Here is a 26,536-nt window from a genome sequence, read left to right as displayed (position 1 = left end):
AAAAATAGTCTTCCCATTTTAATGTTTCTAGAACCAAGAAGTATCTGACAATTAGTATGTACATTTCACTGTGGGTCTTTCCTGCACAACCATCCCCCCTCCCCACCAAAAACCAATTATTAAATGCATGGTGCATCTTACAGTTGGTGGCATAGTAGACATATGGTAGGTCTAATCTGTATCTCATGAATTTGTGTTGAGTATACACATAAATCCAGAGAAGGATGGAGGTCTAGAGTGGTGAATCCAGAATTTGGAACTACTTGTTTCCTGAGAGCTTGTGCAGATTCCGTAAAGGGTGGCTGAAAAGCTGAGTGGCAACTTAGATAGCCTTGTGGGACTAGGAGGACAGAGATTTGAATTCAGGTTTTGTGTAGGAGGGGGCCTGGGGAGCACTTTTGCTTTGAGTTGGGACATTACAGGGCAGTACCCCAGGAGTAAGAGTAAACTGAAAGAAGTACACAGGCCCTCATCGGAACTGCAGCATAGCTTCAAATCCTTTGAAACCATGAAATTGGATTGAGGTGTTACTGGCATTCCAGTGCTCCAGATAGCTAACAGAACTGAGTTAAAAAAATACTCTCTAGAGGAAGATAACATTATCATAGGCAATTTATCTCCACAGACAGCATTAGCAAATATAGGATTTGTCACACAATACAAAATAACTGGTCACATGAGGATACAAAGCAACAAGAATAAAAATCAGGAGAAACAATAGCTAATCAAATCTCTAGATGTAGCATCGGTAGATGCAAACTTTAAAATAACTATCTTTAAAATGTTCAAAGATACAAAAGACAAGAAGGAGAATTTTGGCGGAAGAATGGGAACTATAAAAATAACTGAATGAAAACTCTAGAAATGAAAAATACCATAACTAAAATTAAGAACTTAATGGATGGATCTAATGGCTGATAAAGGGAGCCAAAGAGAAAATCAGTGAACTGAAAGATATTTCATAGGAAGATATCTAGAATAAAGAACAGAAGAAAAAAACAAAAACAAAAAAAAATAGAAGAAAGGGTAAAAGGCAAAGAAGATGCATGTAACTGGAATTCCAAAAGAAGAAGAGAAAGAAGGGGGAGCAAAAGCAATGAGAGACTTATCCACAACTGAAGAAAAACATCAAGGCACAGATTCAAGAAGCGCTACAAAGCCCAAGCAGAACAAATAGAAAGAAATTCACCACTTGACACATCATGGTCAAACTGATAAGAATCAATATGAAGAAAAAAATATTAAAAGTAATAAGAAAAAGAGAGAGTATCTTCAAAGGAGTGACAATAAACTGGCAATGGAAGTCCAAAGACAATAGAATGATACCTCCAAAATCCTGAAAGAAAATTACTGCCAACCTAGAATTCTATACCTAGTGAAAATATCTTCCAAGAATAAAGGTAAAATAAAGACATTTTTAGACAGACAAAAGGAGAGAGAATTCATTGTATCAGACCTGCACTAAAAGAAACATTAAAGGGTGTTCTTTATGCAGGAGGAAAATAATTGCAGGTGGAAGGCTAGAGATGCAAAAAAGGATGAATGGAAAGAGTAAATATGGGGGTAAATTGAAATTATGTAATTATATAAAGCAGTAATAATAAAAATAAATACTAAAAAATGGTATATAAATCTGAAAGTATTTTAAGTATGTTAATACATGGTATTTTAAGTATTTAAAGTTGTGTTATTGAGGAAGAGGATAAAATTAATATTAAATTTCAGTAAGTCAAGGAAGCATATTATAACCTCTAGGGTAACCACTAAAAGAATAGTAAAAGGATATATAACTTCCAAACCAAGACAGAGGAAAAAGAGAATGCCGAAAAAAGAATTCAAACAATTCAAAATAGGGAAAAGAAAAGAGAGGAGGAAAGGAAAAGAGAATGGGTGGAACTAATAGAATGATGGCAGATTTAAATTCAAAGAGATCTGTGATTAAATTAAATATAAGTAGGTGAGATGCTCCAATTAGAAAACAAAGATTGTCAGGTGGATTTTTTTAAATTGTAGTATTTGCTGTTTACAAAACATATCCCTAAATAAATCGTGGAACAAAAATAAATTGTAATGGAAATTAGCATATATGTAGAACTGAATGATATTAAAAATACAACATACTCAAACTCGTGGGATGCTATACCTAGAGGGAAATCTAAAGTATTAAATGCTTGTATTAGAAAAGGAAAAAGCCTGGAGGTTCATGGACTAATGATCCATCTTAAGAAATCTGAAAAAGAACAGCAAAACAAACCCCCTCAAAAAGAAGGGAACTTATATAAGAGAAGAGCAGAATTTTATGAAATCAAAAACAGACACATAGTGGAAGAGATCAACAATGTATTGCCTCTGAAATTTGAGTTAATAGATATGACCTCAACTCGAGCATCACCTATATCTTCCTGATTTTAGACCTTTGTTTGAGGAGAGTGTTTCCATCTTGATGCTTTCAGCCAAAGCTCCTGAGTCAGAAAAATCTCTGCCGATTCAGAGTGACAGCAGAAAAGAATTGTTCTTTCCCAGTTTTGGTTAGTTCTCCTAACCCTGTGTTTTCTTTGTCTGTTTCAGGACAACTGTGTGTAGCAAGGGGAGTGGTGAACAGCAAATCTTGAGGGCTGTTGATGTGAGAATTGAGAGCAACCCAGTTCCTGGTGGCACATACAATGCCCTTTGTATTAAGGATGAAGGTCAGTGCCAGAGTCTTTGTAAAGGTTCTGGAGGGTGCGCTCTTGGGGGTTGCCATCTTAGGTTGGGTTCTCTAGAAGCCAACCTTGAGGTGAGGATTCACTGAACATGGTTTATCAGGAAGTCTTCTAAAGAGAAGCCAACAGGGCAGTGGGGCAGTAAACACGGAAAGAAAGGGGCCAGGCAGTGGTGCAATACTAAGCAAAGTCCACAGTGGTGGTGAGGTCGGGGCGTAACTTTGGCTCAGTCGCACTGGGGATCTCTGGAGACAGTGTGTGGGTCAGCACAGTTTTCCTGATCAGGAGTGAGGGAGCAGGAGTATTATACCACTGCACCTGTCAGTCATTGGTTAAGGGCTACTTCAGGGAGATGTAAATTCCCAGGCTCCTCTGGTCTTTGGTGTGCACAGGCAAAGGGTTCCAGTAGCCTGAGTGCCACCTTCCAACAAAGGGGCACAGATGCCCCCCAGGAGCCTCTGGGCATGGGAAGAGCAAAGGTATCTAGGGACTGTGGGCAGACCCCTGACAGTATCTGCTACAGTTGCTGATACAGCTTGCCCTTCAGTCTCCCTTCGTGGTGGACAGCACACTAGAAAGCAAAAAAAAAATCCTTTTTCCCCAAAAGGAAATTTATAGGATTGAGGAAACTGCTCCTAGGAAGGAAAATTCAGCTTCCTTCTGGGAAATCAGCTAAGTGGCAGGGAGAAAACCAAAAAGGAGTCTCCAGGGCTGCATTTCATTGCACTGAAGTAAGTACATCTTCATTATGAGACTCACGTGCCATTGGAAGGGAATGTTCGTGCAAGTGGAGAAAAAGCCAGCTGCTTACTCATCACTCATAGAAGTCAGCACAGGTACTGCTTGACTGCACGTTGGCCCCGTCTGGGAAGTTTTAAGAAATACTGATGCCTGGGTGCCAGCCCTAGAGATTCTGATATAAATGTTCTGGACGTTGAGGTTTTAAAAGCTCCCCAGTGATTTTTAACATATAGCCCAGTTTGAGAACTACTTCTCTAATGCAGCATTTCCCAAACCTCTCTGGTGATGAGAAATATCAGATGAACTTGCTAGAAATGCAAACTCTCAGGCTGCATCCCAGAGGCACCAAATCCTAATCTCCAGGGAAGGGGTCAGAGGAGTTGGTAAATCAAAGAGCTGTGGTGCACCCTAGTGCCCTGGCTGGTTGGTGCCTGTTAGATGTATATGAGTGATAGGCTTCTCTGCTGCTATGGGGTCTCCCTCCAGGAAGGGTTCTTCCTTTGCTGATTGCTATTGAACAGTGTGTTAGGAGAGACTCCTGATATCATCTGTCCAATCAATCCACTGAAGGATCTGGCATTGCTCTGGAAAGTCCTGGGGAGAACAACATCCATGGTTTGTTTTTTAAAAACCACATAAGTAAGTTAAAACGATCCTTTGACTCCCAAACATAGGCAAAGGTTTAGATCCCTGAGGAAGATGGGACAGAGCCAGAAGAAAAACAGCATGACCTTCTTTCTTCACTGATCTTAAATGAATATATAGGGTTCTGAGTCTCATCTCTTTCCCCTGATAAACAATAGGTATCAGTTAGCTTTTGCTATGTAACATACCACCCCACAATGTAGTGGCTTAAAACAACAACTATTTATTTAGTTCATTGTTTTTGGACCAGCAATTTGTGTTCTTCTGCTGGTCTTGGCTGGGCTCATTCATGAGTCTACACTCAGCTGCTGGTTAGGTGGCCTTGCTTCTGGGAGTTGGCTGGCTGTTGGCTGGGGTGAGGGGGGCAACTGGGACATGTGTTCCTCATCATCCAACAGGATAGCCTGGGCTTCCCACCTCACAGGCCTTCAAACAGGTTGTGTGTATGCAAGCGTGTGCCCCTTTTGCACACAACTGTAGTGCATGAAGCCAGAGGTTGGAAGCATCCGTTCATATCCTATAGGGCACCAAGGTCAAAGCCATCATAGTGACTCCAAAACTGAGTTATTGGCAAACCAATGTAATGTGCCTTTTGATGTACTGCACTCAGAGGAACACGACTTCAAGTCAGTAGTATTCCTGCTAAAAATGCATAACTTGAATCTAATCATGAGGAAACATTAGCCAAACTCAAATTGAGAAACATTCTACAAAATGACTGGCCTGTACTCTTTAAAAAAATATCGAGGATAAGAAAAACAAAGATAGGCTATGCAACTGTTCCAGGTTAAAATAGACTAAAAAGACTTGACAAGGAAACGCAATTTGTGATTCTAGGTTGTATCCTGGGCCAGGAGAAAATAGCTGTAATTAATGAAATCTGAATACGGATTATGAATTAAATAATAGTATCACTGCTTGAATTTCCTGATTTTGGTAATTGTACTGCAGTTATGTAAGAGAATATCCTTGTTCTTGGAAATGCGTACCAAGGTCTTAGGGACAAAGGGACATTATATCTACAACTTACTCTCAAATGGTTCAGAAAAGAATTACAGACATAAATACGTATATATACATATGCATATATATGTATCCACACATATATATGCATATATATGTATCTTCCTCTCTATATAGATATCTATATCTATCTAGGGAGAGAGAAGAATGATAAAGCACATGGGGCAAAATGAAAACACGTTGGTGAATCTGGATAAAGGGTATTATGGGAGTTCCTTATTCTTACAATTTTTCTGTAGCTTTGAAATTATATAAAAATAAAAAATTCAAAAAAAAAAGCAAAATGGTCTACATAGTCTTCCAAAACAATAACAGACCAAAAAAAAAAAAAAAAAAGCAAACCCCAAGAAACAAAAAATCTTTGAGCCATGGGCAGCCAACATGTGAAGCAATTCATGACATCTGTCAACCTATGTGAAGACTGATGCCATTTTAGCGAGCGGGCGCTGTTCGTGATTTATCAGAGTCAAAGTGCTCAAGGGCTCTACATCCCAGAGGAGTTTGCCTGAGCCTAGCCTGGCCTCCCTTCACCTCCAGCTCAACGGGAAGGGGCTTATATGGGGAAGACTGGAGTCTTGGTCCTAGGGGCCTTATTTGTGAGGAGGCTTCAGGTGGGCATGAAGGAAACTCAGGAATGCATGTTGAGTGGGATTAGGGTCAGAGGGCTGCTCTCTCTTGGGCCTTCTAGAAAAGCAGGATGGATTCCCCAACTCAGAGAGAGCTCTGTCCCTGTTCCTCTGCCTTTTGTCCTTTAGAAAGGGCATGTAAACCCCTCACACAGGGCCCTCCACCCCCTCAGTGGAGCCTTTGTCGACAGCGCAGTCAACCAGGGAAATCTATCTGTGCGCTGAAGGAAGGTGCAGCGCCTTAGCAGAAGCCCCGGGGAACAGGCGGTTCTTGGGGTTCTTGCAGGGTGTAGGTGAGGTCTGGTTCAGCATATGCCCTGGTGCAGTATCATCTCCAAAGGTTGCCCTTTTCCCGATGACGCTTCATGGTGCTCAGCTCTGTGCTGCTGCTTCTCTTTGGTGAGACACGAAGAGTGAAGAGGGCTAACTCCAAAAATGGCTCTCATAAAGAGCCCAGAAGGAAAACAGAGCCTGTGGAATGTTCAGGCAACTTCCTCCTCTGTTTCTTTTTCGAAATAAAGTCCATCATGAATGTAGACTTTTCTCCTTTTCCTCCTAGTATTTTTGTTTCACTGACAGTGAATTTCCAGCCCGTGGTGATCTCACTTAAACTAATAAGTTTAAGTTATTTTTAACCAACTGGATGCTGATGAAATAAGCTGACTCCATTTAGGTTCTCTGGCTTTGTTTCTCTTGGCAGCTTGTCTGTGGGGTCGACAACTTGGAGTCTGGAGACTTCAAGTCTCCTCTCGCTTATCTTTTGCATCCACAAGGCTCCACTCTGGGTGTGCATCTGTTTCTCCCCCTCTACGACAGGGCTGGCCTGGCTGCTCTTCCCCACCGGCCCACTTCACCTTCTGCATTCCACTTCCCCTGCGTGCTTTACTATTGCCTATATTTCCCTTAACAACAGAAATGGAATGATTTCCTTCGTTTATGTCATCAAGAAGAGAGCTGGGGGGCCGGCCCAGTGGCACAAGCGGTTAAGTGCGCACGCTCTGCTGCGGCGGCCCGGGCTTCGCCAGTTCGGATCCCGGGCGTGCACTGACGCACCGCTTGGCAAGCCATGCTGTGGCGGCGTCCCATATAAAGTGGAGGAAGATGGGCACGGATGTTAGCCCAGGGCCAGTCTTCCTCAGCGAAAAAAGAGGAGGATTGGCAGATAGCACAGGGCTGATCTTCCTCACAAAAAAAATTAAAAATAAAAAAAAAGAAGAGAGCTGGATGCTCACCTCTTTGAGAGCAATCAGGAATTTTTGAGAGTAACCAATTCCCAGGTCTGCCTGGAGGAGGCCCCGTGCCTCAGGATTGGCTTTGGGGAAATTCTCCAGCTGTGATCAGGTGACTGGAACCAATTAATTCCACTGCTTTGAACACCTGATAGAATTTATTTAGTTCAGGGTCTCCCAAGGGAGTGCGGAAGACTTCTGAGTTTATTACCATTGACCTGGCATTGGCCATTTGTTTATTTTATTTTATTTTTATAATTTTATTTATTTATTTATTTTTCCCCCCAAAGCCCCAGTAGATAGTTGGATGTCATAGTTGCACATCCTTCTAGTTGCTGTATGTGGGACGCGGCCTCAGCATGGCCAGAGAAGTGGTGCATCGGTGCGCGCCTGGGATCCGAACCCGGGCCGCCAGTAGCAGAGCGCGCGCACTTAACCGCTAAGCCACGGGGCCGGCCCGGCCATTTGTTTATTTGTCCAGGGTAATGTAGAGGCCAGTGCTCAGACTTGTGGGTGCTTCAGGTAGGTAGGTAGGTAGGTAGATAGATAGGACGCATCTCTACCCCCAAGAAGTTGACATGTATAAGGATAAGAGATGAATGTGTTTCTATGACACAAAGGAGGAGGGTAATTAGGGAGACTTCCTGCGGCAGTGGAGCTTGAAGGATTTTGTTTTGTGGGGAAAATGGGTAGGGAAGGGAGGAGAGGACATTGCAGACAGAGAGAAAAGGGGGACCAAGGGCTAGAAATCTAAGATCCCACTGGTTCTGGAGAGAGTAGCTCTGGGTGAGCCATGTTATTAGTGATTCAGGAGAGTGAGTTGGGTTCAGAACATCCCTGGAGGCTCAAGTAGCTGCTGGGCAGGTCTGAGGTGGCTGCAGAGGGCAGTCCAAAAATCCCCATCCGAGTAAGCAGATGCCCCCTCCCCTGCCACCCACACACCAGATCTGGACAGCATCAGGTCTTGCTTTCCCAAGACTGAGGTCTTCCGTTCCAAAAAGGTGGGCTGGATCAGACCTGACGCACAAACAGCCAGTTCCCAGGAATGCCAAGTGTCTGGGCAGCCAGAGAAATGGTGCCACTGGGTCTTTTAGCCCCTGGGGCAGATATCTCTGTGATATCTTTGTGGCCTGGGACTGTAGGCACCAACAACTTGGACAGACTTCTCCACTTCCATGCTACTCGGAAGAGCTGGCGCTGTCCTCTGGACCCGTTGGCATGTTCAGGGAGTCATGTTTGGCTTTCTGGAATGAGATAAACATGAGGTGGAGCCCAAAGCCCAGCCTCACAGACACACACATGAGCCCCCAGAGCTGAGTACACCAGGGGCAACTTTGTTCTCAAGACTTGGAGGTACTTAACTGTGTGCTGTTCCGCAACAGCCTGTGGACCTGCAAGCATCACTTGCTTAGTGACAGACTATCATTAGCTTTCCTAAAAGTGTGCTATGGGGCTCAGAGTTCTGGAGAAAGATAGAAAACACAGAGTGAGGTGTGCTCCAGTTAGAGCAAAGACCACACAAACATTTACAGAATATTTACCAGAAGTATTTACAATACATCTCCAAATCCTCCAGCAGCGTGTATAGGCTCAGAGTTATAAGTTGCCCGAAGCCACAGTTAGCAATTAGGTTGTGGATCTTTCTGACTCCAAAGTCCAGGTTTTCTGCTCCATCTCATAGTGTACCACAGGAACCAGCCACTTTCTTGACAGTCCATGGGGGCAAATGCTGCCCAGGCAGCCCGCATTGCATTGCGGGGCAGCCGTGAGTGAGCAGCACTCCTCACAGAGTCGGGTCCCTTTCTGGTGTTTGCTTGGGACCTCCAATTTCCAGCTGCACTTCTGTTTATGCTTTAAAAGAATGAATAACGTAGATTCCATGGCCCTTCATGTCTCATCTTTTGTTGGTGAAGGGGAGCTGAGAGAAATCAGGGGTGTAGGGAGGAGCCTGGTGCCAGAGGGGAAGTACAGAGGGCTACATGGTGAGTCAGGGGAGGTGGGCCTGGGCCCCCTCAGTGGTGGCCAGAATCCCACTGACTGTGATGTAGGATTTTCACTCAAGCGCATTCCCTCCTTAGGAGCCCGTGATCAAAACCACTCATATGCAATTCAGATACAGAGCTGCTTCCTTCTTTCTGTCTCCTGGCACCTCCCCATATCCATCAAGGCCTGACCTGCCTCAGTTTACTCAATAGTAAAGTCATTTAAAGGCCTGTTTCAGCCCCGCGGCTTAGCGGTTAAGTGCGCGCGCTCCACTGCTGGCGGCCCTGGTTCAGATCCCCGGCGCGCACCGACGCACCGCTTCTCCGGCCATGCTGAGGCCGTGTCCCACATGCAGCAGCTAGAAGGATGTGCAGCTATGACATACAACTATCTACTGGGGCTTTGGGGGAAAAAATAAATAAATAAAATTATAAAGGCCTGTTTTCCCAGACATGGGGACTCATATCCACACAGCTAGCTCCCCTAGTGTGACTTTTGGGCAGCTCATCAACTTACAGCACACATTGGACTATTCCTCTTAACATTTCCCTCCAGTAAAGCACACACAAGCATTTCTCTCTGTTTGTAGAGGCTGTGAGTTGCAGGTGTACTTTACAGATAAGTGTTTAATGGGAGAAGCAACACTCATCTATGACTTTAGACCTAGAAGGCCTGGTTTGGTGCAGCTGTGGCAATTTCAACCACACCTCTCTCCCTCAAACTTCAGAATCTCATTTAGTACAACTGATTCCACCAATAATGGAGGAATTGCTGGCCAGGGTTAATGTCAGGAGAATCCTTAAATGGAGAGACAGCTCTAATGTGTTCCAGGAGCCAGTTTGGGTAGAATTTACCAAAATAACATTATTTTAAAATCACATAATGATCCTCCTCAGAGATGTCAAACCAATTACCAGCATTACTGCCCATCTTGAACTCAGCCGGGGGCTGAGAGAAGAGTCTGTGATGTCGTCGACACGAGTGAAGTGTTTGCAGGAGGGAATGGGCAGTTGGAGGCCGTGTAGGCCATCAGGGGTTGAATCAGAACTACTTTCTAAACCCAAACTGTTAATGGGGTCACCTCTGGGCAGTGGAAAAGGCTGATTTTGGGGAAGGGGTGTTTTCACTTTCTACTTTTGTTTTGTTTTGTTTTTTGTGAGGAAGATCAGCCCTGAGCTAACATCCATGCTAATCCTCCTCTTTTTGCTGAGGAAGACTGGTTCTGAGCTAACATCTATTGCCCACCCTCCTCCTTTTTTTTCCCCAAAGCCCCAGTAGATAGTTGTATGTCATAGTTGCACATCCTTCTAGTTGCTGTATGTGGGACGCGGCCTCAGCATGGCCAGAGAAGCGGTGCATCGGTGCGCGCCCAGGATCCGAACTAGGGCCGCCAGTAGCGGAGTGCACGCACTTAACCGCTAAGCCATGGGGCCGGCCCCTCACTCTTTACTTTAACACTTCTGTACTGAATGAATTTCTTACCACGATCACAAAAGAAAAAAAGGAGGGAGGAAGGAAGGAAGAATGGAAGGAAAGAAGGAAGGAAGTGGGAGAGGGAGGGAGAGAGGAAGGAAGAAACAGCAATTAGAATGAATGGAGTGAGAGCTGGGACATGGAAATCTTCCAAGACACAGTATGCAGGTCTCAGAATATGTATAATATGATCCAATTTATGTTTTAAAAACACTTATTTTGTGCAAGAAAGAGCTTGGTGTGTTTGGGGAACAGTGTGCCTAGATGGTTCAGGAAAGGGGAGAGTGGTCCAAGGTAGGGCTGGAGAGGTCGAGAAAAGAGCTGGATATGCAGGGATGAGAAAATTGGACTGAGTTTTAAGGGAAAGTGGGAAACTGTTGTGGGGTTTTTGGCTAGGAGGTGACTTTTGGACATTTTCTGAAGATTGTTCAGGTTGCTAGTGGTGCAGTCCAGTAGATCAAGAACCCCCAAACCTGTCCTCTGTGCAAAGTGCTCTGAGCTGCCTGTTTATGACAAGAAAGTTCATCGGAGCTAAACTATGGTGTGCTCAGAAGAAACAACATCTGGAACACAATAGTGCACAGTGGTTGGACCCATGGGCTCTCTACCCAGAGTCCCTGGGTTCAAATCTTGGCTCTGCCACTTACCTGCCTTGGGAATAATATTAGAATCCATGACATAGAGTTGTCAAGAGGACAGAGTGGGACAATGCAAGTAAATCACTCAGCCCAGTGCCTGGCACATAGTAAAACCTCAGCAATACAGTAGAAGCTGTGACTATGATTAATATCTAGCACACATGAACTCTAACAATACAGAGTGATCATAGCGTGGTGTCTTCACCTTGATGTCATACTATTTCCAATAAATCAGCCCATAATTTCTTTCAGAATCATTGAGCAAAGCTTAGTATGCATATACCATGCAACCAAGCAATTCCACACCTAGATGTTGAGCCAAGAGAAACGTATGACCACACAAACATGGGTACACAAACGTTCATAGCAACTTTGTCATAAAAGCCAAAAACTGGAAGCAACCCAAATGCCCATCCATTGGTGAATGGATCAAAAAATTACGGTGCATCCACATCATGGATTACTATTGGGCAAAAAAAAGAATGAAATTTTAATACATGCAAAACATGGATGAATCTCGATAACATTATGCTAAGTGAAAAAGCCAAACATACAAGGTTACATACTATATTATTCCATTTGAATAAAAGTCTAGAAAAGGCAAAACTACCAGTGATGGAAGGTAGAACAGTAGTTGCTTGGGGTGGGGTTGTGGAGGGCAGCCAAGGCCAAGGGCAAGGAGGAAACGGTTTAGGAGAGCTGTTCTGTGCCTTGAATCTGGCAGTGGTTACACAACTGTATATGTTTAGCAAAAATTATTAAACTATTCACTTAAAATTGGTGAATTTTGTCATATATGGGGTGATGGACAAACAAAAATGTACAACCCAAAATTTCACAATGTTAGAAACCATTAAAATATCAATAAAAAAAAAATTGGTGAATTTTATTTCTGTAAATTAATACCTTAATAAAACAGAGAACAAGAAAAAAATAAAGCAGCTTTACAATTCCAAAATTCTTTTTTTCCCAGAGCTTTCCTGCAGATATTATCTCATTTAATCCTCAAGAGAGGGAGGATATTATCATTCTCTTTATTCAGATGAGGAAACTGAAGAACAGAGAGGTTGGCGCTTTGTCTTTGGTCACACAGCTCCTGGAGGTATAGATGGGAGCTCTCACCCACACATATTCCTGTCCCTGTGCTTCCCAGCCCTGTGTAGCAGGTCCCAAAACCCAGTCAAGCCTAATGCATCCATCTCTACCACTTCTGTTGACCCTGAGGCTGCAGCTCTAATTATGGACTATGTGCTTCAGATTTTTGACTTCAGGAAGAGAATAATACCAGTTAACACCTGTATAGCACCCACTGTGTTCCCTGTGTTCACTCTTTTAATGCTCACAACAACCCTGAGGAAGTTACTCTTATCCTTATTTTACAGATGAGGAAACTGAGGCACAGCAAGGTTAAGTAACTTGCCCAAAGTCACACAGCTAGTAAGTAGAGGGGCAAGACCTCAAACCCAGACACTAAAGGGTTTTTGTTTTCCGAGGTGCTCTTTTCTTTTTACCCTTGAATAGCTCTTCCTCCCAGGGACTGCTAGTCCAGCTAAGATGTATAAGTCTCATATGAGGTGACCCTGCCTTCAGTTTGCTCAGGACAGCTCATGTTTATGCTGGTTGTCCCACCATAATTATTGACAGGGCTCCCTCTCATTTCCAAAAGTGTCTTTATGTGGATAATAAATTATGTGGTCACCCTAGCTATTATCAATATTTGATAATCAATCAAGGCTTGATGTAGAAGAAAATTCCCCCTGGGGACTCTATTTACCAAAAGGGGAGTGGATATGGTTGATAGAATAGTTACGAGTGGATCTGCGCTTTACCCTGCTCACTATGGAGGTCCATTGTTGTTGGAACCAAGTCAACCTAACAGATCCAGAAATGCGGCTCATGCCCATGGTGGGGAGGGAGGATCCTTCCAGCAAGTCCCCTTGTGTCACCATCTAAAGTTAAACTGATTGCTTGCTGTTTTCATGGATTATAGTCCAATGCCAAGAGTTTGCGTCCATCAGCAATCCCTCTGTGTTCCCAAGTCTGCTGGCTTCTCCTCACCTTGACCCAGGCCCCAGTCACTGAGCATTGCTGCCATATCAACAGTGGGAAATATGGGCCCGTATCTGATTTGATTTTCTTATGAACCATTTTGTTTTGCCCTTTCATGGCCACAAACGGCATTCAGTTCCTGTTCAGTCATCATGCACTTGGCTATATCTGGTTTACTGGAACTGGGCATTCAGTTACCATCATTACTTAAAGAATGATTCAAAAGATCATCCGTCTCCAACTATTTACTTGGGAAACAGAACTCATTTTTTTTATGTTCCTATTAAGTTCCAGGCATGGAGCAGGCACTGGGCAAAGCATAAGCTCATTTAATTCTGGTAACAGCCCTATGAGATGTGTGTCATTAGCTCCATTTTACATTTTAAAAATATTTTCTAATTATAAACATGAATTTGTGGTCATTGTAGTAGAAAGTATAAAGAAAATTTAAATCACTCATCATTGGTCTGCGTGAGATAAGTACTTGAGCATCAGTCTTTTTTTTCTCCTGAATTTTTATTTAGTTTACCAAATTGGGATTATATGGACAACATATAGGTTTGCATTCTGTTTTTTTCAGTCACTGATATATATCTTCCCATGACATTGCACATGCTTCAAAGGATGATTTTTTTTTTTTTGATTTTTATTGATATTTTAATGGTTTCTAACATTGTGAAATTTTGGGTTGTACATTTTTGTTTGTCCATCACCCCATATATGACTCCCTTCACCCCTTGTGCCCACCCCCCACCCCCACTTCCCGGGTAACCACAGTCCAGTTTTCTCTGTCCATGTGTTGGTTTATATTCCACATATGAGTGAGATCATACAGTGTTTGTCTTTCTCTTTCTGGCTTATTTCACTTAACATAATACGCTCCAGGCCCATCCATGTTGTTGCAAATGGGACGATTTTGTCTTTTTTTATGGCTGAGTAGTATTCCATTGTATATATATACCACATTTTCTTAATCCAATCGTCAGTCGAGGGACACTTAGGTTGCTTCCACTTCTTGGCTATGGTGAATAATGCTGCAATGAACATAGGGGTGCATAAGCCTCTTTGGATTGTTGATTTCAGGTGCGTTGGATAGATTCCCAGTAGTGGGATGGCTGGATCATAGGGCATCTCTATTTTTAATTCTTTGAGGAATCTCCATACCGTTTTCCATAGAGGCTGCACCAATTTGCATTCCCACCAGCTGTGTATGAGGGTTCCTGTTTCTCCACATCCTCTCCAACATTTGTTGTTTTTTGTCTTGGTGATTATAGCCATTCTAACGGGCGTGAGGTGGTATCTTAGTGTTGTTTTGATTTGCATTTCCCTGATGATTAGTGATGTCGAGCATCTTTTCATGTGCCTATTGGCCATCTGTATATCTTCCTTGGAGAAGTGTCTGTTCATTTCCTCTGCCCATTTTTTGATCGGGTTGTTTGTTTTTTTGTTGTTCAATTGTGTGAGTTCTTTATATATTATGGAGATCAACCCCTTGTCAGATGTATGTTTTGCAAATATTCTCTCCCAGCTGGTTGGTTGTTTGTTCATCTTGATTCTGATTTCATTTGTCTTATAAAAGCTCTTTAGTCTGATAAAGTCCCACTTGTTTATTTTTTCTTTAGTTTCCCTAGTCTGGGTAGGCATGTCATCCGAAAAGATTCCTTTAAACCCAATGTCAAATAGTGTGTTGCCTATATTTTCTTCTATGAGTTTTATAGTTTCAGGTCTCACCTTCAGGTCTTTGATCCATTTTGAGTTAATTTTTGTGAATGGCGATAGCACATGGTCCACTTTCATTCTTTTGCATGTGGATGTCCAGTTTTCCCAACACCATTTATTGAAGAGACTTTCCTTTCTCCATTGCATGTCCTTAGCACCAAAGGATGATTTTTTTAATGGCTGTTATAATAATCCATTATGTGAATGTACCATAAATTAAACATTCTTCTGTTATGAGACATTTTGGTAGTTCAGTGGTTTTCACTCTAATACATAATATTATGATTGAACATCCTCATATATATATCTTTTTGCCTATCTTTAATTATGTCAGCCTCTTTTCATAGCTACGATTCATTGAGAACTGTGTCAGAAACTGCACTACGAGCTTGTCTACTGTGTACTGCATCAGACATTGTCAACTCCCTATCTGACAGCCACTCCCTTCCCCACTTCCCAACAGTCGCCCCCTCTGAGAGCTGGTTGTTAATATTTACCAGCACACCACCAGTCAATTAGGGACATAAGCAAGCAGAGAAGAATTACAAGACAAGTGAAAGGTGTTGACATTTCAAAAGAGAAGGAATTATTATTATTATTTTTTAAATATTATTTTATTTTCATTTTTTATTTTTTGCTGGGAAAGATTCACCCTGAGCTAACATCGGTTGCCAATCTTCCTCTTTTTTCTTTTTTTTTTTCCCCTGCCCAAAGCCCCAGTACATAGTTGTATATTCTAGTTGTAAGTCCTTCTAGTTCTTCTATGTGAGCCAGCACCACAGTATGGCTACTGACAGATGAGTGGTCTAGTTCTACACCCAGGAACTGGCCTGGGCCGCCAGAGCAGAGCGCACCGAACTTTAACCTCTAGGCCATCAGGGCTGGCTCAAGAAAGGGAATTATTTTAAGAAATCAGAACAAATAAAACCACGGGAAACTGTTTAGAAAGTTATTTAAATCATATCCTCATCAAACTGTTACTCCATGTCCTTTTAGCTGCCATCCCATCTCTCTCCTCCCTGTCGTAGCCCCAGAAATCCTCTACATTCACCGTCTCCATTATCTCACCTCCCATCATTCTTTCATTCCTCCATCCACTGCTTTCTGGCTCCTATCTTAAGAGAAACTGCTCTCACCAACGTGACTGGTAGCCACAGGGAAGCTACCTTTCCCTGTGGCTAAAGATAGTGGCCATTTCTCAGCCTGCATTTTGCTTGCTGTTTCTGTAGCCTTAAGTACTTGACTACGCATTGTTAATTGAAACATGTTTGCCTTTGACTTCCTTTGGGTTGTCTTTGTACCTGTCTGGCTGCAGTGGTGACCTTTATGAACTCTTCATTCTCTGCTCACCAAGTTGGGCCTCTGACCTGGGCCCTCATCTCCCCTCACACAATACTCCAGTGGCTTCAGTTTTCATCTCATTAATCCCAAATCATTTTCTCAAGCCTTGGTCTCTCCACTAAGCCCCAGATTCCATACATGCAGCTACTTACAGACGCTTCCCTTGGAACTTCAAACTCTGCAAGTCCCAAACTATACTCATAACCCCTTAGCCTCCTTAGTCCCTCCCTGATCCTCTCCTATACCCCCACATCTTTTCAATCCTAAATTCTGTGAAAACCTCACTTCCCGATATCTCCCAGATCCACCTGGTTCTTGCTGTCTGCACCTCCTTTCAGGTCCTTTCCTGCTATCCTGGACATCTCAAGTAGCCTCCTAACTGGTCCTCCAGTTTCCAGGCTTGTTTCCTCAGTCCATTCTCCACACTGCAAACCAGGTTCCTTCTAAAGTGCTGACTGTATCAGGTTATTTCCTGTTTTAACTTCTTTAATGGTTCCCCATTCTCCACCAGAAAAATTCCAGACTTCCTACGTAATTTATGTGGTCCTCCATAAACTCATGCTGCCTACCTCCCTTGTAGTTTATGCTTCAGTCTTACTGACTTAATGCCATTCCTCAAATAATGAGAGAGGCTCAGATATCAAAACACATTTTAAAGCCACAGTAAACAAAGTAATTTGGCACCAAGACACAGACAGACAAATACTTTGGTGCAAAAGGCTGAAAGCACCAAAACAGATCCAATGTACGTAAGTATATAGTACAGGGAATGATGAAACTTCAAGTCAGTGGGAAAAGGATGGATAGATTATTTGATAGTTGGTACTAGGTTATTGGTTAAGAATTTGGGAAAATAAGACAATGGATTATTATACTGAAATATGTAGATCTCTTATAGATTGATAAGAAAAAGGTACCACAGCAGAGAAATATTTTTAAGAAAAACAATTGGTCAATAAATATTCAACTCTTTTACCAATTAAAGATAGGCATGTTAATACAAGAAATCACTTTTTGGGCCCATGAAATTGTCAAAGTTTACAAAGAATGATGGTCTCCAGTATTCTGAGGAGAAACAGGCAAATTTATACACTACTGGTAGGAGTGTAGACTCTTAAACACTCACATTCAACTTGGTACAACCTATCAGAAGCTTTAAAAATATATATGCCCTTTCCGTCAATTCCACTTTGAGTATTTTATCCTAAAGAAATTGGCATGGATAAGTACAAAGGTATGTTATTAAAATGTTCATTACTTAGTAGGGAAAAAATGGAAACAAAGTTAATGTCCAAAAAGAGGGGGTCCAGTATAGTAAATCCATACAAATGGAATAATATATAATCATTTACAAATAAATTTGAATAATACAAATATTTATTGATGGGGAAAATTTCACAATATAGTGTTAAACTAACAAACAAGCTACAAAACAAAACAGTTATACTGTGGCAAAATACTGTGTGTGTGTGTGTGTGTGTGTGTGTGTAAAACTGAAAAGATAAAAACCATGTTAACAATGGTTATTATTGGTGAAATTAAGGGAAAATTTTTATTTTTCTTGTGATATTTCTTCCCTGTGAATTTTTCAAGTTTTCTGACTGGTGTAAGAATTACCCATATGGTCAATTTTAAAACTTTTTATCATGAAAATTTTCAAACAAACACAAAGGTAGGGAGAATAGTATAATAAATCCCCGTGTACCCATCACCCAGCTTCAATAGTTATCAATATTTTGCCAATTTAGTTTCATCTATTTCTGCCAATATTTTTCTCCCATTGAAATATTTTAAAGCAAATACCAGACATTGTATCATTTCATTCTAGAACATTATAAAAATAATTTCTTTAGGAGAAGAAACTCAGAAACTAGTATTATGTAGATTCCATGTGATAGTAATTGATTAAGATTTATTGATTGACACAGGGTTTATTTGAATATGAACTCACCTATATCTTACAAATACTGTAGTGTTTCCACAGTAGAAGGCATGAGAGTTGGAAACCACTATCTTAAAAAGCATGGATCCTTGTCAAATGTAGTTCCCCTTGGGAGAGGTTGTAAATAATTTTTAATTTATACCATTTATACCTCATACTGAATAAATTACAGATTTTCTGGAGGGGAAGTATTTTTTAGATTATTTCATTGAGGTGTAATTTATATCATCAAAATGCACAGGTCTTAAGTTGATGAGTTTTGACCAAGTATACACCTGTGTAATCAACACCCAATCAAGATATAGAACATTTCCTTCAACCCCAGAAAGTTCCCTGGAGCCATTTTCCAAAACTCCTCTGCCCCTCCCCATTCCAGCAGAGCCAGAAGCAATCTCTGTTCTGATTCCTATCACTATGTATTAGTTTTACCTGTTTTGGGGCGTAGGTTTTTATCTAGAGCAGTAGTTCTCCAAGGATGGTCCCTGGACCAGCAGTACTAACATCACCTGGAAACTTGTTATAAATGCAAATTCTTGGGTCCTAACCGTGATTGAGTCAGAAACTCAAAAACCTAGCAATGTGTGTGCTTGTGTTACAAGCCCTTCAAGTGATTCTGATGTGTGTTCAAGTTTGAAAAGCACTATATAGAGAGTTTGAGAACTAACAATAAAATTGGATGGAGCAGGGAGGGCAATGCTGGTTGTGTCTTGGGTGGAGTAGGATGGGAGGGAGCTGGGCAGGTGCGCATGAAAGACAACATTTTCATAGCTTAGGTTACACCAAAAGGAAGGAGGACATGTCAGGCATTTGTGTCAGAACTTCTATCTCTTTGGTTTGTGAAATAATAATGGCGGTTTACAGGCTCTTTAGAATTTCAAAGGTCAGGAAGGAAGTCTTACAATTTCTCAAAACAGAAGCATCGATTTTATATGAGTTTTAAATTCTGTGGAAACATTGGTTATCAGAAGCTCTGACTGGCAAGCAAATGTGTCCTTTTAAATTGAAAAATGAGTCATTGTTTATTAATACTATTTGTTTGATAGACAAGATCTTTTATAAAATCTTCCTTCCTTGGAAAGGAAAAAAAATAGAAATTGCTCTTTATGTTGAAACCCAGCTCTAAAATCTGAGAAATCCACAAACCACTAAACCACAATCCCCACCTGGAGAATAATTGACAAGTTCCTGTGAAGACTGCCCAAATGTAAATTTCTCTAGCAAGGAGAAGAGTGTCCAAGTGTATAGCCAGCTATTTTCCATAGCTCCGTTATGAGGTTCAAGATGGGAAGGTTAGTGAAAGGAACTAATTCAAGTTGCACCTGGATGTGAATGGTGTTTTTGGCATGCACTTGGTTGTGTTAACGCATGGAACTGTTGTCCTGGAGCTTCTGAAATCACACCAGCTAAGAAGCAGTGTGTTTCCTGTCTTGAACATTTGTGGGAAATCCAGAAACAGATGATATGTATACCCAGGCTCTCGGGAGCGTTATTGTGGTTTTCTTGAGCCAGATTCTAGCCCATGGCATTCTGGAAATTAACTCTGAGGAAGAAGATCCCATGAGTCTGGTAGGGTGTGAATTTGGCCTGAAGTTCCCCTTTATCTACTCTCAAAGTAGTTACCCTGTTCCTGGATTTTCCTTCCAAGAAGTTGGTGTTGTGTTCCACAGATAGAGCTGCATGAGACTGAAAATATTTACCAGTCCTTTGATAGTGACTGTTTGATGAAGAGCTTCCAGTTTCCAGGAACTAGATCCTGGTAAAGGAGAAAACACCAAGACATCCAGCATGAGTCATAGGTAGCTGAGGATGGTGGAGAGAGGCAGAGCCTTTTGCCCCTGAGATACCAGCTGGAATTCGGTCCAGACTGACTTGACTGAGGCTGATGACTCTGGTCCATTCTTCTCAGGATGCCCTGCTCAGGCCGAGTGACCCCAGGGATGATGCCTCTCTGCTCAGCTGGGGTGCCCCTGGATTTGTGGTAACTTGCAGATGGTTGCCTGTCCCTATTTGCCACATAAATGAAATAAACACTTGATCTCCTGGGCTACACAGTCAAGGCAGTTTGGGTTAAAATGCCACACTCTGTGCTGACTTTCTGAAGTACAGCCACACATTTTTCATTCAAAATCTCTCGTGTTGAAGAACATGCATAGTAATGACTCTCTTTGAGAAAGTGCTACCAAAATTACAAGCTGTCAGGCCAATCGGTGGCTTAAAGCACAAGTTGTATTTTCTATTTTCATCTTTTCTTAGCATATTTTCTTTTAAGCAATATACTTCTTAGGTAATTTGACTGCTTAAGGACTAAAGGCTTTCTTTCCAACACAGAAAATTAGAAGAGGAAATTTGAATTAAAAATTATTTCCTTTTTTAAAAAAAGCATCACTGTATCACTTTGATGCAGGAATTTCACTTCTAGAAGTTTATCCTAATGAAACAAGATATGTACAGAAATGTACATAAGAGGCTGTTCATTGTAGCACTGTTTATAATAGTGAAAACTTGGAATCAACATAAATGTCTGTGTAATGATTAAATAAGGTGCGTTATAATGTAGCCTTTCAAAAGAGTGAGGCAATTTATAGTACTAATGTGGAAAGAGCTTTAAAAACATTAGAGAAAAAAAGACTTCTAGTTTCTGCTACAGCATGTAAGGGAAGAAATTGAATCAATAATTAATAACATTCCAAAACAGAAAGCACCAGGCCCAGATGAGTTCAGTGGTGAATTCTACCAAACATTTAAGGAAGAAATCATACCAATTCTCTACAGTCTCTTCCAGAAGTCAGAAGCAGAAGGAATACTAACTCATTCTGTGAGGCCAGCATTACCCTAATACCCAAATGACACAAAGACATTACAAGCAAAGAAAGCTACAGACCAATATCTCTCACGAACATAGAGCAAAAATTCCCAATAAAATATTGGCAATTTGAATCCAATAATATATAAAAAGAATTATATACCATAACCAAGTGGGATTTATCCCAGGTATGCTAAGCTGCTTCAGCATTCAAAAATCAGTTAATGTAACCCATCACATCAACAGGTTAAAGAAGAAAAAGCACATGATCATATTGATAGATGCAGAAAAAGAGGCACAAAACCAACACTCATTCATGATTAAAACTCTCAGCAAACTAGGAATAGAGGAGAACTTCTTCAACTTGATAAAGAACATCTACAAAAAACCTACAGTTAACATAATACTTAATGATGGGAAATTTGAATCTTTCCCACTAAGGTATTTTTTTACATTTTAAATGGAATTTATTCTATCTCTACGGAATTTATAACTACCTCAGAGGATGCAGTGGGGGAGGAGCTTGGGACCAGAGCAAGAGCGCCCACTGCCGCCCCGGATCTGTAACCATAACCTCTTCCCTCAGCTAACACCATTGAAAGTATCATTCCACATGACAGGGCTGTGTGTTTGGATCTGTGCCATGGCCTCACCTGAGGCGAACCGGAGGACTCTCGCCAATGTGGAAGGAGTGCTTGAGCCCTCCCCTCCTCACCTTTGAGGCTCCCTCACTGGCCAAAGCCTTGTGGGACCCTTAGTGGCTGCTTCATGGACCAGGAACAGGTTTATCGCAAGCAATTTACAAGTTTTAATACAAACCAGTCTATGTTCATTCCTAGAAGACTCATTTCCAGTAAAAAAAAAAAAAAAATATGCCAGTAAAAACATTCTCACGGGAGGACTAGGGCAGGGGGTTAAAAGGAGACTTGGGCTGTAGCCCCCAAGACTGACTCTCGGGGCCAGCTTGAGGGCAGGCAAAGGACGAGGTTCCAGGGCAGGGCGGGGGCTCTTCTCCATTTTCAGATCCAAGCGTGAGGCTCCCCCGCAGAGTGAACCCAAATGTAAACTATGAATTTGGGGTAATAATGATGTGTCGATGTAGCTTCATCAGTTGCAACAAATGTACCCCTGTGGTGCAGGATGTTGATAATAGGGGAGGCTGTGAGTGCGTGGGATGGGGGGTGGGGGGGGTTGTCTATAGGAATTCTTTGTACTTACCATTTAATTTTGCTGTGAACTTAAAACTGCTCTAAAAAATTGTTTCTTTAAAAAGCAGGTACTCAGTAATATGATGTAATCGCATTTATGTTAAAAGCCACACACACATAGAGAACTATATATCTATCTAGCCACCTGTGTGTATGTATCAGTCTAAATCTATCTATATCTGTATTATTTGTATATACCAAACTGTTACCAGTGTTACCACCAGGATTGAGGTTGAGGGAGGGGAGAGGCACCCTCTGCTGTACTCTGTAGTCTGGAACATTTTAGCTTTTGACAGAGTACTCCTTTGTCACTTATGGAAATAAGGAGCTTGCTGCAAAGCGTCTGTCTCTGGATCCTCCTTTCAAGGAAACATTACAAGGTAAAGTTGCCTGGCAATTTTAAAATACAACGTTGTAGCACTTTGCAGCACATTTATTCATTCAGCAAGTATTTTTGAGTGCCTCATTTGTGCCAGGCATTCTGCCAGGCCCTGGGGATGGTGGGGTGAAGGGGAAGCAGCCCCTGGGATCCCTGTTCAGGGTGCAGGCAGTACCCAAGGAGGGGAGAGTTGTTTTTTTAAGTCTGTTTGTTCCCAGGAGGCAAAAGTTCTGCATAGCTTGGGAAAGCTGACTGTGATTCCCTTTCCTCAGAGAAGCCGTGTGGAGACCCGCCTTCGTTCCCACACACCATCCTGCAGGGACGCACCGGCTTGGAGATGGGGGATGAGCTGCTGTACGTGTGTGCCCCGGGCCACGTCACGGGCCATCGCGAAACCGCCTTCACCTTGCTTTGCAACAGCTGTGGGGAGTGGTACGGCCAGGTGCAGGCCTGCGGGAAAGGTAAGCCGACCCTGGCTGGCCCCCTCCACCTGCCCGCACACTGAGCAGAGCGCCTCCACTTCGGCTGGTGGCTTGTGGTGGGCTCTTCTCCACAAAGGTCTCTTTGAAAGAAGCTTTCACTTGAGTTCTGGACCTGGCAACATGTCCGCTTGGGCGTTCCTACAGCATTTCAAATGAGAAGTTGTATCCACAACTGAGCTCTTCATTTTCCATGCTGGGGGTAAAGGATGAACAAGACCCTCTCTTCAATAACGACAGAGTTGGCCTTGGGTAACGTTCTAGCTTATTGCCCTGGAAACCTGATCAACATGGACTGCCAGCTATGTTACTAAGCAACAATGCTTATGGTAAAAACGACTCCCGATTGGTAAACTGGGCTGGGAGGGCTGTCATCAACACAGGAGAGGAACCCCAGCTTTGTGCTTCCCAGGGGATGGTTATTCTTGTGACTGGGCATGACCCTTGTGGGGACCCTGAGAGCTATGCTATGAGTTGTGACAAGAGCTCTTGTGGGCTTGTAAACCAGGGTGGCTCCACAGCCACACATGTGAGTCCTGTTCCCTTGCACCTGAGCAATCATGGGGGTCTGGGGGGTGGAGGGTGAAGCAGGGAGAATAACTCCAGGGCAGCTGTGTGGACTGTTCCCACTGATGACGGTTACCTGTCACTGCCCTGTTGCCTGGCTCTATTCCCTGGCCTGCAGCAGTCACATGACTGAATGCTTAGTTGAGACTAAAAAGACTGCTGGTGGGCATTGAGCATCCCAAACCTGATCGGATTATGCCAGATGTCCTCATTCCCTCATTATCATATACCTGGGGGTACCAGGCTTCTGCATCCGCCTCTGCATCTCCACTGCCTCCCTACTCCCGACCTGGGCTATGACTCCTACGCTACGGACCTTCTGCCAGACGCTGTATTTTTCCCTGACCTCACAGGGCTCCTGTCACCCCAAGACTCCTTCGGGGACTGCCTTCCTGACCCCCCACAACATCTGGGTACCAACGGAGGCTGGCTCTATGGAGGGAAATGACTCCAGCACCACAGTGTTACTCAATTTATAGGACAGTTTGTCCCTAGAATGTCCTGCAGATCCCATGGGGGAATCATGATGAGACTAGGGTGCTGTCTTGTCTGCGAGATTCAGCCACATTATGGCCTGAGCTGTAGCTTGTTGTCTTCACTGCTGTTTACTCTCCATATTGTGAATATACCATTTATCTCTCCAGTCTGCTGGTGGATATTTGGCTTGTTGTCGTTTTATGGCTCTCACGGCCTGGGCTGCCGTGATTGTTCTCATCCATGTCATTTGGTTCATGTGTGAACACATTTCTGTTGGTTCCTGGGAGTGGAATTGCTGCCCATGGGGTAGGTGTGTGTTCAGCTTTAGTGGAGGTTGCCAGAGAGTTTTCTAAAGTACAGTGTTTTTTTGTTGTTGTTGTTTTTTGTGAGGAAGATCGGCCCTGAGCTAACATCTGCCTATCCTCCTCTTTTTGCTGAGGAAGACTGGCCCTGGGCTAACATCCATGCCCATCTTCCTCCACCTTATATGGGACGCCGCCACAGCATGGCTTGACAAGCGGTGCATCGGTGCGCACCCGGGATCCGAACTGGCGAACCCAGAGCCGCCGCAGCGGAGCACACTCATTTAACCGCTTGCGCCACCGAGCCGGCCCCTAAAGTACAGTGTTTTGACCAGTTGACTCTCCCGCCAGCTGTGTATCAGAGCTCTTGTTCAGCATCCTCACCAACCTACAGGATTATGCGACTTTTTGCCAATCCAGTGACTACTCCATGGTGACTTGTAGTTGTAACATTCATTTCTCTGCTTGAGCACTTATCAGACGCTAATTGGGCATTAGCATTTCATCTGTGAATTGTCCAAGTTTTTTGCCCATTTTTCTAATTGATTTGAATTGATTATTTACATAATGTAGGATTTTTTTTTTACATAAAACTTTCTTAATGTGTTGCAAATATATTCTTCCATTCTGTGGCTTATCTTTTTCCTCTTGGAGCATCTTGTAATGAATAGTGGCTTTTTTGTTGTTGCCTATTTCACTACTTCTCAAACTGTGGACCATTAAAATTTTTTTTCCTAGTCATTGGCGGACTGATACTTTAGTAAAATGCAATAAAAATAAATTAATATAAAACTAAAATAAAGATATTCCAATTATAAACACTATTTTTTAATTAAATAGATATAAAATTCCCTTGTCAAATTGTTACAAAAGCTTCTAAAAAACTTCCTGTCTGCATATCTACTTGCCTTGTTGCATACTAGTAACAAAAAGTTGCACACTGGGACAAGTGCTAGAAGTACAATTTGAGCAATCTTCTAGCACTGTCCTCATCTTTCTTCTGTTGCTGTTGCTTTGTGGCAGGTAGGAGCTCCTTGACAATTCTGACCATTCACCTGTTGGAGAAAATCAAGCATAAGGCCCAAGCTTCCTGTTTGTTGAATGTGTCACCTCAAAGCAGACCCATACTCACCCTGAGCTCTTTAATGAGCTGGCTGTATTTCTGCTGAGAGCTGAAGCCGCACCATCCCATGAGCCACACCTGCCAGCCAAATGGGTTATTTACTGGCCCCAATAGAATGAGAACTAAATGCAAGTTTTGTGTGTCTGAAATGGTGTTTATTTTCTCATTGCAACGCAGAGTTGTTAGAGCTTTCAGCTGCTGGGCAGGAATTCTGATTTCTACACTTGGCTGAGTATACAGACTGTTACAGTTTTCATTACAATGTAGATTTAACATTGAAAGTATGTGTGTCATTATAAGAAGTGTGTGTGTTACAAGAATATCTTCACCAAGCATTTCACTCCATTTTACACACTTGTTTTTCAAGCAAACATCATCAGCTTTTTTGATTAGGCAACTGCTTCAGATTGGAGAGAAGGCATCTTGAGAGAGTCGGTCAATCAAGGGTTTTGGAGTTGGGCCCATCTGGGTTTGGCTAACACCTCTTCCTAGTACTAGTTGATGAGCCATTCATTCATTCATTCATTCATTCATTCCACGTCCCTACCTTTGGCAGGGCCCTAGGTACTCTGTATACAAAGTTGAGCAAAACTGTCCCAACCCTAAAGGGAACTCTGGTAAACCAAGTGCCTCAGAGGAGACAGAAAAGCAGTCAATGATGAGGTAGAAAAAGCTAGAAAATGAGGTGTCTCAGAAGGTGAAATTTTAGGGCCGGCCTCGTGGTTTAGCGGTTAAGTGCGTGCGCTCCACTGCTGGCGGCCCGGGTTCGGATCCCAGGCGCGCCCTGTCGCACCGCTTCTCCCGCCATGCTGAGGCCGCGTCCCACATATAGCAACTAGAGGGATGTGCAGCTATGACATACAACTATCTACTGGGGCTTTGGGGGGAAAATAAATAAATAAATAAAATTATAAAAAAAAAAAAAAGAAGGTGAAATTTTAAAGGAAGTGTGTATTTCCAGATGGAAGAAGTGCTCGGTGAGCTCAAACGCTGCAGGGATCAAGTAAATGAAAACTAGAAAGTGTTCATTGGCTTCACAGTGTAAGAAAGTTCTGGTGACCTTGTATTTTCAGTGTGTATATGAGGG

The 26,536-nt window shown here is 42.5% G+C and overlaps 1 protein-coding gene across 1 annotated transcript in view; it reads left to right on the top strand.

The window, feature by feature from the left end:
• The window catches only part of SUSD5 (sushi domain containing 5), a 64,705-nt gene that overhangs the window by 14,169 nt on the left and 24,000 nt on the right, over positions 1 to 26,536 (top strand). Inside the window, exons 3-4 of the mRNA XM_058554637.1 lie at positions 2,569 to 2,687; positions 22,774 to 22,962. Coding sequence (XP_058410620.1) covers positions 2,569 to 2,687; positions 22,774 to 22,962 — 308 coding nt within the window. The remainder of the gene's footprint in view (positions 1 to 2,568; positions 2,688 to 22,773; positions 22,963 to 26,536) is intronic.

The sequence above is a fragment of the Diceros bicornis genome, chromosome 2 (assembly GCF_020826845.1).
Source record: "Diceros bicornis minor isolate mBicDic1 chromosome 2, mDicBic1.mat.cur, whole genome shotgun sequence".
Classification (NCBI taxonomy): Eukaryota; Metazoa; Chordata; class Mammalia; order Perissodactyla; family Rhinocerotidae; genus Diceros; species Diceros bicornis.
Note: the sequence above shows the minus strand (reverse complement) of the source record. Positions and strands in the feature narration are given on the sequence as shown.